The sequence below is a fragment of the Lolium rigidum genome, chromosome 5 (assembly GCF_022539505.1).
Source record: "Lolium rigidum isolate FL_2022 chromosome 5, APGP_CSIRO_Lrig_0.1, whole genome shotgun sequence".
Lineage (NCBI taxonomy): Eukaryota > Viridiplantae > Streptophyta > Magnoliopsida > Poales > Poaceae > Lolium > Lolium rigidum.
Window position 1 is genome coordinate 233,625,293 of NC_061512.1, and position 12,807 is coordinate 233,638,099.

Consider the following 12,807-nt stretch of genomic DNA (forward strand, 5'->3'; position numbering starts at 1 on the left):
AAACGAAATCATAACATTGATGAGAACTAATACCTGATATTTGCTTCTACGATGAGAGAGGTTGAGAATGTGTGATAATCGAACTTCAATGGTGACAAAGTGAGGTTGATCTTACAATTTTAATATGGTGAACAAAACAAACCTCATCATGCAACAACATCAATAGGGAATAACATAAAATTAACCGACTTAATAAACCTACCTAAGTCATGTTTGACAGGAATGCATCCAAGCTCTAACAACATACCCCTGATCTCAAAACCCAACATGCTATAAACTCATTGTACCTCTCTTGAAAATTAAATCAGAATCTTATACTATCATGTACTAATAAGACATCACGAGTTTTCTCATGTGACTACAGATTAGCTCCCGGTCCCTATCTTGTAGTAACATTTTTCAGAATCTGAAAGTAACCTGAGGTGTATTAGTTAACATGGGAAATTAATTGACTTTGTTAACGAAAAACTGAGGAAATAAAATGAATCCCAACACATAACTTGTTTTTACTAAAGGGCACTCGACTCCAGTGTTAATATCTCATAGACACATCATGCCTGACAGACTTGGAAGAGCTATGATTTAGATGGGTGTAATCAGAAAAAAATACAGAACTTTCATAGACTGATAATGCTCCAAAACTAAAAGCACAAAGGAAGCGAATCAGCTAGTAATAGAACTATTAGGATACACCATATCAAAAACTTTTTCTAATATAAGTTGTTGTCAGTACAAAAACACTTAGGGGTAAGCAAACTGGTTATGACCTTGTCCTATGTCTTACTGTCAGCAACCTGTGCTCCACTACAAAAAAGAATCTTGCAAATTTAGCATGAAACTTTGGTTACCTGATCTGGTTTACAAACTATTATCATTTTCCTAATTGATTAAGCATAAAGTATATAATTCACTTTGGTTAACTGATCTGCTTTTGCAAAATAATCATGCTCTCATTCATCAGCTCCGAAACTGAGAAGAGATATATATGTTGAACAACCCTAATTTCTTTCAAACAAAATAAGCTGTTAGTATACATCCCACGAGAGGAACAAATTTATTATCCCACAAACGCATACCACATTACCTGATCTGCTTTTGCAAAATAATCATGCTCTCATTCATCAGCTCCGAAACTGAGAAGAGATATATATGTTGAACAACCCTAATTTCTTTCAAACAAAATAAGCTGTTAGTATACATCCCACGAGAGGAACAAATTTATTATCCCACAAACGCATACCACATTACCATTTATGTGTCTTTCTGACACCTTACATCCCAAGTCGAACTACTAAAACATGGACATACCCTGTCTAATGAGCCAACGCAAATAGCACCTTATGTCCATAAAAGCAACAATTAAACATAGCAGGATGCATGAGTAGTAAGCATCAGAAGATAGCGAGATATTATAATTTCTCGTAAATGCATAAGTCATTCAAGATGGACACCTCGAAACGCATCAAAATTGGGTCCCACATAAGTGGCTGGCTTATTTCTAAAGGAAATTGTCCAATCATTACTGAAAAATGTGCAACATCTACCGATAACAAAATTAGAGTGTACCGTAACCTAATATCATCATTTATGTTATGAAATGCTCAAAAGAAGACTTCAGTGTGGAAAATCAAAACTCTATACTTCTAGCTATACCCTAGTTATATCCAAAACAAAATGGTTTTGCGACATGGACGGAATATATTTCACTAAAGGTACGGTTCCAAAGCTCACAAAACATAAACAATAAAATCACATATATAAAAGTTACAGATAGTACTCTAGACAGATTGTAGCAAACACAAACCAACTGGCAATGTACATATGGAAACAGACAATAAAATCAAGAAATTGATTGCACGCAACCACGGCCTCACAGACGTGTCGACCATTTCATAATTGCATCTCAGAAACTCATTGCATTCCCCATCGGGTTTCCCTCAAACCGGCCGATCCTGAAGTGCTGGAGCTCCACGCCGGCCTCCGTGGCTGTCCTAGCCTCACCGTCCAGCGCCATCTCTGCTAGGATCCTCCCCACAGCTGGCGCCATCTTAAACCCGTGCCCAGAGAACCCGGCGCCGACCACCACATCCCTCCCAAACTCCTCCCCACCTAGGAAGTCAATCACGAAGTCCTCATCAGGCGTCATGGAGTACATGCACGGCAGCCGGAGTACCGGGCCGCCGGCAGTGTCCACATGGCCCGGCATAACTTTTTCGATCCACCGCGCCACGGGATCCACCAGCCCTCCCTCCCCAGGGCCGATAGCCCAGTCTCTGCTGTCCGGGTCGCATGGCGGCCCGCCGTGCATGGAGATCTTGATCAGGCCAGGGTACTCCATCGACGGTGTGCTATAGATCCACGTGTCGCCGTAGCTAGCAAACGTCGGGAACCCAGCCTCCGTCGTGAGCTCGTGCTCGTGGCCCGGTTTGATCTTCCAGTAGCAGATGAGCGTGTGGAGAGGCTGCACGGGGAGGTCGGCGCCGGTGACGGACTTCACCATCTTGCTCGTCCACGCGCCCACAGTGACGATGCACTTGGCGCCATGGAACTCCTCGCCACTGGAGGTTCGAACCACGATTGGCGTTCCTTCTCCTGATCAAGAAGTAGTTTAAAATTTGAGTATATGATGTGATCATATTCAGTTCATACTGCCATTTGCAGGTAATTAACGACAATAGGACTGAACAAACTATATGGATTAATGTTCTAAAGAAATTATATAAGTACGATGGCAAGGTGCTACGGCAGGTCGTGAAACACCTGCCGTCAATTTTGCACTGATTTGCTCCGTTGTGAATTCTAAATTAGCCAGATGAGTACAGAGTTTGTGAAGTGAGACGCCAGAACTTTTTTGTTTGTAACGAAAAAGGTTCAAGAGAGCAGCTTTCATCAAGGATAAATGGTCCATGAAAGAGCCAGATCAATGCAAGATTCCAAGGAAATTAGTTCGCAGTGAGAGGAAGAAGACGTGCGACATAGTACGTGGCATCACTCACCTTGCTTCCTGGCGACGTCGACCACCTCCGCCTTGTCCCTGACGACGGCGCCCATCTTGGCGGCGAGCGCCTGGAACATGGCCACGGCCTTGGTGGCCTTGATCACCCCGCCCAGGTCGCCGCTCGCGGCCGTCCACCCCTCCGGCACCCTGAACGCCTCGGCCCACGCCGGCCTGGCTCCACCGGCGGCGGGGAGCTCCGTGGCGCCGCCGTTGGCGATGGTGGCGAGGAGCGCGGGGTCGTCCCTGGGCCCCAGGTCGAGGTGCGGCGCCGGCGTGAGGACGTCGTACCCGGCGTCCCGCTGGGCGTCGGCCCAGAGGCGGCGCGCGAGGCGGACCATGGGCGGGTAGTGCGGCTGCGGGTAGGCGTCGCGGATGGTGCGCGACTCGCCGTGCGAGGAGCCGCGGTGGTGCAGCAGGTCGAAGCGCTCGAGCAGGAGCACGCGCGCGCCCCGGGACGCCGCCGCGTGCGCCGCGCAGCTGCCCATGATGCCCGCGCCCACCACGATCACGTCGAACCGGTCGGACGGCGCCGGAGCTGCTGCCATGCTGGGTTTTCTTGGTGCAGAGGAGATAGGGCCTGTCGTGTCGAGATTCCACGGGTTCCCGTCTGCGGCGCGCGGCGGTAGGGTTTAGAAGGGATGGGATGGGAATGGGATAGGGCTTGCCAGCCTGCGCCGCTCCGTTGCTCCCATCTCCTCTACCCGAGACCATCCAACGGTCCGTCTATCTCCGACCCGACCACACGTTTTTATTTCTCGGCAAATAAAATGGGGAAAAAAAGTTCGCACTTTCCCAAAGCAGCCATTGGCAGGTTGGAGAGTTGTGCCTCACCGGCGAGGCGGCGCCGCCGCGGCGTACATTGGCTCATGGAGAACAGCGAGCTTCCTGCTCGGCACTGCCTCCACGACCTCGACGGCTAACCTGTAGGGATTCAACCGCAAGCGGCCCAGGCAAGATTCAAACGCGTTAATTGATTTATTTGAAGTTCTCAAATATAATTTGCATAGTTACTATGGTGTGCTACCACAGTGGTTATTAGAAACTTATGTGATGGTTTTGTTTGGCAATTTGTTGTGGTTTATGGATCTCCCTATGCAAGATCATAAACTTGACTTCCTTGCTGAATTGCATTTAGTGATGGAACAATGCAGATATCCTTATTTAATAGGAGGTGACTTTAACTTAGTGTTTAATAAAGCTAAGAATTTTTTTGGGAATATTAATCACCAACTTACTTTTTTGTTTAATGATTGGATGAATAAATGGGCTTTACTTGACCTTCCAATTTCTAACAATTGTTTTCTGGGGATAATAATCAAGAAAACCTCATTCATGCTACTCTTAATCATATATTTGCTTCAACTGATTGGGATAGCATACTTTGTCTCTCGTTGGTGAGAGCAATCTCGAAATCTGGTAGTGATGACACCCATTACTTATTGAGTTTGGGCTCAGTTCTTCCCTTGTTCAAAAATTATTTAGATTCAAAAAATGGTGGCTAGGGGAACTTGAGTTTGTTCCTTTTGTTACCAAAAGTTGGACAGCGTCCATTCCTTCCTCCCTCACTTCTGTTGTTGATATTTGGAAATTCAAAAAAAGAAGGTTGAAGAAAAATGTTATCGGCTGGAATTACAGTGTGGAAGCGGCTCTAAAAAAGCGTAAAAAACATTTGATGCAAGAATATGATATCCTCAATGTCTTTTCTGTAGATTGGGCTGATAGAGATAGGATGTCTCAAATTAAATATGATTTGGATATTATTTGGAAAATAGAGGAAACCATGACGTTTCAACGGTCGAGAGAAAAATAAATCCTTGAGGGTGATCGTAACGCGGCGTATTTCTACGCGGTGGCTAACCAACGCCGGCAAAAAAAACAGATGGCTTTGTTAGTAGGCCCTTCTAGTCCTGTGACTACTACCCCTGAAATGCTTTCAGTTGCTTACAAGTTCTATAAAAATTTGCTTGATTTTGAGGCTAAACCAAATGTTTGTCTTGGTATGGACTTTTGGGATGCTGATGATCTAGTGACTCCGGAAGAAAATGAACGCTTAGAGAAACCCTTTTCCGAGGAAGAAGTGAAGGCTGCAATTTTTGCCTCTTATGCTAATGGTGTGCCTGACCTGATGACTTGTCTTTCCTCTTTTATTAGACTTTTTGGGAAGTGACTAAAACAGATTTTATGGCCTTCTTGGGTACGAATTTTTTGTCTGGTTCTTTGGATGTGTTCAAATTAAATTTCTCCATAATCACCCTCATTCTGAAGGAACCACATGCCAAGGAAATGAAAAAAAATCAACATGTATTTGTAGTTGCTCTTTGAAAGTTTTTACAAAGCTTATGACTAACAGATTGGGCTCTATAGATTGATTTCCTTTATTAAAGGTAGATTCATCCTTGAGAGTGTTTTGTTTGCACACCTCTGGTCTAGTTTTGAAACTAGACTACGAGAAAGCTTACAAAGCTTACAATCGTGTGAATTGGGAGTTTTTGGATGAAATGCTAGTTTCTAGTGGCTTTGGTAGTATTCTAAGTCCTTGGTGGATGGATAGTTTTGTGTAAGGACTAGTGACCAAAAAAGCCAGTATTCTGTTGCTGGTAAGGGTTTAAAACAAGGTGATCCACTCTCGCCCATTCTTTTTAATTGTATAGCTAAGGTTTGTACCAAAATGCTCCACAAGGCTGCTAAGAAGAATTTGATTAGGGGATTACTCCCACAAGTGGTGCCTGGAAGTGTCATCAACATACAATACGGTGATGACAATGTCCTTTTCTTAGAGCCCTCATATGGCTCGTTTTCTTAAGTGGATTTTGACATGCTTTGAATGTATTTCCGGGTTAAAGGTTAATTACCGTAAGAACGATTTGATGACCATGAATTTGACAGATGGTTCCGCTAATCAATTTGCTCAGATTTTCTGTTGTAACTTGGGACCCCTTCCTTTCAAGTATTTGGGCATTCCTTTGCATTCTGCGAAACTGAGTGTTGAGATACATATCCTTGCATATCCGGATGTGTATCTTCTGTAGTTATGTATAGCGATACATATCTTTGTATTTATTATTGGGCCCGCCTCCTTCCTTGTATAGTCGAGGACGTGGTCTATATATGTAACGCCATATGCACCCAATCAATACATTGTGAGTTGCATCCCTTTCTACATGGTATCAGACACCTACCGTTCCTAACCTAGCCGTCGCGCCCCTCTCTTCCCGCGCGCGCCCCACCCTCCAACCCTAGCGCCGTCGCCCTTGTGCCGCCGTCGCGTGTGCCCCTCCTCACGCCGCGCCGCCGCCGCACCTGCAGCCGCCGCCGCGCCTCCCTCCCCAACACCGCGCCGTCGCCATCCCCCGCGCGCGCGTCATCATGTCGTCGGTCTCCAACGGCAGCAACCCCTTCGCCTACAACCCATGGACGGGGCTCATCCACGCCTACAACATGCCGGTGCCGCGCCCGCCGACTCACCAGGCGCACTTCACCGCGACACCGCCCTACGCCCCGGCCTTCACCGCCACGTCGCCGTCTTACGCCTCGGCCTACCACGCCGCGCCCGCACCTGGCTCTTACGCCGGTGGCGGCAACTGGTTTATGGATACGGGAGCCTCGTCTCACATGGCCGCTCACCCGGGTAACCTTTCCCATTCCTTTCCCACTTCCACCGAGTCTCGCATCATTGTCGGTAACGGTGCCTGGCTCTTCCTATTTCTCACTTTGGTTCTGCTAATTTTCCATCTATTTCTAAACCACTTGTCTTTCAATAATGTCCTTGTGTCTCCCAAACTTATTCAGAATTTAGTCTCTGTTAAAACTCTTTCTCGTGACAACTACGTGACTCGTTGAATTTGACGCTTTTGGTTTTTCCGATAAGACGCCCGCACCCGGATGGTCCTCCATCGATGTGAGAGCCCCGGCGATTTGTATCCGGTGATGTCGCCTTCCACCCCCGGCGCCGCACCTCGTGCTCTCTCCGCAGGCGTTGATCTTTGGCATGCTCGTCTTGGACATTGATACGTCTCCAACGTATCGATAATTTCTTATGTTCCATCCCACATTATTGATGATATTTACATGTTTTATGCACACTTTATGTCATATTCGTGCATTTTCTGGAACTAACCTATTAATAAGATGCCGAAGAACCAGTTGCTGTTTTCTGCTATTTTTGGTTTCAGAAATCCTAGTAACAAAATATTCTCGGAATTGGACGAAATCAACGCCCAGGGTCCTATTTTGCCACGAAGCTTCCAGAAGACCGAAGAGGAGTCGAAGTGGGGCCACGAGGGCCGCCACCATAGGGCGGCGCGGCCCAGGGCCCCGGCCGCGCCGACCTATGGTGTGGGGCCCTCGTGTGGCCCCCACGTTGCCCTTCCGCCTACTTAAAGCCTCCGTCGCGAAAACCCCGTACCGAGAGCCACGATACGGAAAACCTTCCGCAGACGCCGCCGCCGCCAATCCCATCTCGGGGGATTCGGAAATCTCCTCCGGCACCCTGCCGGAGAGGGATTCATCTCCCGGAGGACTCTTCACCGCCATGGTCGCCTCCGGAGTGATGAGTGAGTAGTTCACCCCTGGACTATGGGTCCATAGCAGTAGCTAGATGGTTGTCTTCTCCTCATTGTGCTTCATTGTTGGATCTTGTGAGCTGCCTAACATGATCAAGATCATCTATCTGTAATGCTATATGTTGTGTTTGTCGGGATCCGATGGATAGAGAATACCATGTTATGTTAATTATCAAGTTATTACCTATGTGTTGTTTATGATCTTGCATGCTCTCCGTTATTAGTAGAGGCTCTGGCCACGTTGATGCTAGTAACTCCAAGAGGGAGTATTTATGCTCGATAGTGGGTTCATGCCTCCATTGATATCTGGGACAGTGACAGAAAGTTCTAAGGTTGTGGATTGCTGTTGCCACTAGGGATAAAACATTGATGCTATGTCTAAGGATGTAGTTGTTGATTACATTACGCACCATACTTAATGCAATTGTACTGTTGCTTTGCAACTTAATACCGAAAGGGGTTCGGATGATAACCTGAAGGTGGACTTTTAGGCATAGATGCGGTTGGATGGCGGTCTATGTACTTTGTCGTAATGCCCAATTAAATCTCACTATATTTATCATGACATGTATGTGCATTGTTATGCCCTCTCTATTTGTCAATTGCCCGACTGTAATTTGTTCACCCAACATGCTTTTATCTTATGGGAGAGACACCTCTAGTGAGCTGTGGACCCCGGTCCATTCTCTTATACTTGAAATACAAATCTGCTGCAATACTTGTTCTTTACTGTTTTCTTGCAAACAATCATCTTCCACACAATACGGTTAACCCTTTGTTACAGCAAGCCGGTGAGATTGACAACCTCACTCGTTTCGTTGGGGCAAAGTACTTTGGTTGTGTTGTGCAGGTTCCACGTTGGCGCCGGAATCCCTGGTGTTGCGCCGCACTACATCCCGCCGCCATCAACCTTCAACGTGCTTCTTGGCTCCTCCTGGTTCGATAAACCTTGGATTCTTTCTGAGGGAAAACTTTCTGTCACTGTCCCAGATATCAATGGAGGCATGAACCCACTATCGAGCATAAATACTCCCTCTTGGAGTTACTAGCATCAACTTGGCCAGAGCCTCTACTAATAACGGAGAGCATGCAAGATCATAAACAACACATAGGTAATAACTTGATAATTAACATAACATGGTATTCTCTATCCATCGGATCCCGACAAACACAACATATAGCATTACAGATAGATGATCTTGATCATGTTAGGCAGCTCACAAGATCCAACAACGAAGCACAATGAGGAGAAGACAACCATCTAGCTACTGCTATGGACCCATAGTCCAGGGGTGAACTACTCACTCATCACTCCGGAGGCGACCATGGCGGTGAAGAGTCCTCCGGGAGATGAATCCCCTCTCCGGCAGGGTGCCGGAGGAGATCTCCGTAATCCCCGAGATTGGATTGGCGGCGGCGGCGTCTCCGGAAGGTTTTCCGTATCGTGGCTCTCGGTACTGGGGTTTTCGCGACGGAGGCTTTAAGTAGGCGGAAGGGCAACGTGGGGGGCCACACGAGGGCCCCACACCATAGGTCGGCGCGGCCAGGGCCTGGGCCGCGCCACCCTATGGTGGCGTCCCCTCGTGGCCCCACTTCGACTCCTCTTCGGTCTTCTGGAAGCTTCGTGGCAAAATAGGACCCTGGGCGTTGATTTCGTCCAATTCCGAGAATATTTCGTTACTAGGATTTCTGAAACCAAAAACAGCAGAAAACGACAAGCGGTTCTTCGGCATCTTGTTAATAGGTTAGTTCCGGAAAATGCACGAATATGACATAAAGTGTGCATAAAACATGTAGATATCATCAATAATGTGGCATGGAACATAATAAATTATCGATACGTCGAAGACGTATCAGCATCCCTAAGCTTAGTTCCGCTCGTCCCGAGCGAGGTAAAACGATAACAAAGATAATTTCTGAAGTGACATGCCATCATAACCTTGATCATACTATTTGTAAACATATGTAATGAATGCAGCGATCAAAACAATGGTAATGACATGAGTAAACAAGTGAATCATAAAGCAAAGACTTTTCATGAATAGTACTTCAAGACAAGCATCAATAAGTCTTGCATAAGAGTTAACTCATAAAGCAATAAATCAAAGTAAAGGTATTGAAGCAACACAAAGGAAGATTAAGTTTCAGCGGTTGCTTTCAACTTGTAACATGTATATCTCATGGATAATTGTCAACATAGAGTAATATAACAAGTGCAATATGCAAGTATGTAGGAATCAATGCACGGTTCACACAAGTGTTTGCTTCTTGAGGTGGAGAGAGATAGGTGAAGCTGACTCAACATAAAAGTAAAAAGAATGGTCCTTCAAAGAGGAAAGCATCGATTGCTATATTTGTGCTAGAGCTTTTATTTTGAAAACATGAAACAATTTTGTCAACGGTAGTAATAAAGCATATGAGTTATGAAAATTATATCTTACAAGTTGCAAGTCTCATGCATAGTATACTAATAGTGCCCGCACCTTGTCCTAATTAGCTTGGACTACCGGATCATTGCAATACACATGTTTTAACCAAGTGTCACAATGGGGTACCTCCATGCCGCCTTGTACAAAGGTCTAAGGAGAAAGCTCGCATTTTGGATTTCTCGCTTTTGATTATTCTCAACTTAGACATCCATACCGGGACAACATGGACAACGAGATAATGGACTCCTCTTTAATGCATAAGCATGTGGCAACAATTATTATTCTCATATGAGATTGAGGATATATGTCCAAAGCTGAAACTTCCACCATGAATCATGGCTTTAGTTAGCGGCCCAATGTTCTTCTCTAACAATATGTATGCTCCAACCATAAAGGTGGTAGATCTCTCTTACTTCGGACAAGACGGACATGCATAGCAACTCACATGATATTCAACAAAGAATAGTTGATGGCGTCCCCGAAACATGGTTATCGCACAACAAGCAACTTAATAAGAGATAAAGTGCATAAGTACATATTCAATACCACAATAGTTTTTAAGCTATTTGTCCCATGAGCTATATATTGCAAAGGTGAATGATGGAATTTTAAAGGTAGCACTCAAGCAATTTACTTTGGAATGGCGGATAAATACCATGTAGTAGGTAGGTATGGTGGACACAAATGGCATAGTGGTTGGCTCAAGGATTTTGGATGCATGAGAAGTATTCCCTCTCGATACAAGGTTTAGGCTAGCAAGGTTATTTGAAACAAACACAAGGATGAACGGTGCAGCAAAACTCACATAAAAGACATATTGTAAACATTATAAGACTCTACACCGTCTTCCTTGTTGTTCAAAACTCAATACTAGATATTATCTAGACTCTAGAGAAACCAAATATGCAAACCAAATTAGCAAGCTCTAAGTGTTTCTTCATTAATGGGTGAAAAGTATATGATGCAAGAGCTTAAACATGAGCACAACAATTGCCAAGTATCAAATTATCCAAGACATTTTAGAGTTACTACATGTAGCATTTTCCAATTCCAACCATATAACAATTTAACGAAGAAGAAACTTCGCCATGAATACTATGAGTAGAGCCTAAGGACATACTTGTCCATATGCTACAGCGGAGCGTGTCTCTCTCCCACAAAGTGAATGCTAGGATCCATTTTATTCAAACAAAACAAAAACAAAAACAAACCGACGCTCCAAGCAAAGTGCATAAGATGTGACGGAATAAAAATATAGTTTCGGGGAGGAACTCGATAATGTTGTCGATGAAGAAGGGGATGCCTTGGGCATCCCCAAGCTTAGACGCTTGAGTCTTCTTAGAATATGCAGGGGTGAACCACGGGGCATCCCCAAGCTTAGAACTTTCACTCTCCTTGATCATATTGTATCATCCTCCTCTCTTGATCCTTGAAAACTTCCTCCACACCAAACTCGAAACAACTCATTAGAGGGTTAGTGCACAATAAAAATTAACATGTTCAGAGGTGACACAATCATTCTTCAACACTTCTGGACATTGCATAAAGCTACTTGGACATTAATGGATCAAAGAAATTCATCCAACATAGCAAAAGAGGCAATGCGAAATAAAAGGCAGAATCTGTCAAAAGCAGAACAGTCCGTAAAGATGGATTTTATTAGGGCACCAGACTTGCTCAAATGAAAATGCCCAAATTGAATGAAAGTTGCGTACATATCTGAGGATCACTCACGTAAATTGGCTTAATTTTCTGAGTTACCTACAGAGAATTAGACCCAGATTCGTGACAGCAAAGAAATCTGTTTCTGCGCGATAATCCAAATCTAGTATTTACTTTACTATCAAAGACTTTACTTGGCACAACAAAACATAAAACTAAGATAAGGAGAGGTTGCTACAGTAGTAAACAACTTCCAAGACTCAAATATAAAACAAAAATACTGTAGTAAAAACATGGGTTGTCTCCCATAAGCGCTTTTCTTTAACGCCTTTCAGCTAGGCGCGGAAAGTGTAACTCAAGTGTTATCAAAGGGTGGTGCATCTACAGAGGGGTTTGGAGTTTTCTCAACCATGCATAGTATATTGGATACATAAGTTTCAGCGTCTCCCTTTTCATTAGTCTTGGGCTTGCTGCTCTCATCGAACAAATTTTCAGGAACAAGCCAAGCATAGTTATTTTCTAGTGCATCATTCATAGCTAGGAGTTTACATGGTATTGGTGCTTTGATCTCCCCACCATCATTAATATTATTAGTGTACCTTATTCTATCCATGTCCATTTTTTCAAGGAGACCAACAAAATTATTATGAGAACCAAGCATATTAAATTTAGCAAAGACCTTTCTAGCCTCTCTTGCTAGACCACCAAATTCTCTAAGAAGGGTTTCTAAAACAAAATCTTTCTTTTCCCCCTCTTCCATATCACCGAGTGTAAGAAACATGTGTTGGATTATAGGATTGAGATTAACAAATTTAGTTTCCAACATGCGGACTAAAGCGACAGCGAGCAATTTCATAAGTAGGAGCAAGTTCTACCAAGTGTCTATCTTCAAAATCTTCAACGGTACTAACATGGTTGAAAAATTCTTCTATATTGTTTCTCCCAATTATAGACCCGCGTCCTACCGGTATGTCTTTTGTGATAAAATTAAAAGGAAACATGATGAATCAAGTAAAGTAAATGCAAGTAACTATTTTTTTTTGTGTTTTTGATATAGCAAACAAGACAGTAAATAAAGTAAAGCTAGCAACTAATTTTTTTGTGTTTTGATATAATGCAGCAAACAAAGTAGTAAATAAAATAAAGCAGACAAAAA

The 12,807-nt window shown here is 44.2% G+C and overlaps 2 protein-coding genes across 2 annotated transcripts in view; one reads left to right on the top strand and one right to left on the bottom strand.

Annotated features, from left to right (window-relative positions):
- Positions 1-1,743: 1,743 nt before the first annotated feature.
- Positions 1,744-3,507, bottom strand: LOC124658302 (probable sarcosine oxidase). The gene is made up of 2 exons (XM_047196666.1): positions 2,997-3,507; positions 1,744-2,589 (listed from the first exon to the last, which is right to left on the bottom strand). Exons 1-2 carry the CDS (start codon positions 3,481-3,483, stop codon positions 1,904-1,906), a joined length of 1,173 nt encoding a protein of 390 aa, XP_047052622.1. The 5' UTR covers positions 3,484-3,507; the 3' UTR covers positions 1,744-1,903.
- Positions 3,508-6,436: 2,929 nt separating this feature from the next.
- Positions 6,437-12,807, top strand: part of LOC124657248 (KH domain-containing protein HEN4-like) — an 11,666-nt gene continuing 5,295 nt past the window's right edge. Inside the window, exon 1 of the mRNA XM_047195830.1 lies at positions 6,437-6,565. Within this exon, the coding sequence (XP_047051786.1) occupies positions 6,437-6,565 (129 nt within the window). The remainder of the gene's footprint in view (positions 6,566-12,807) is intronic.

What these genes read in the sequence shown, in the direction of transcription:
- LOC124658302 (XM_047196666.1), bottom strand. Translation starts at nt 3,483, where the DNA reads ATGGGCAGCTGCGCGGCGCACGCGGCGGCGTCCCGGGGCGCGCGCGTG. An exon ending in CGACGTCGCCAGGAAGCAAG is followed by an intron (nt 2,590 to 2,996) that starts GTGAGTGATGCC and finishes CTTGATCAGGAG; the next exon opens with AAGGAACGCCAATCGTGGTT.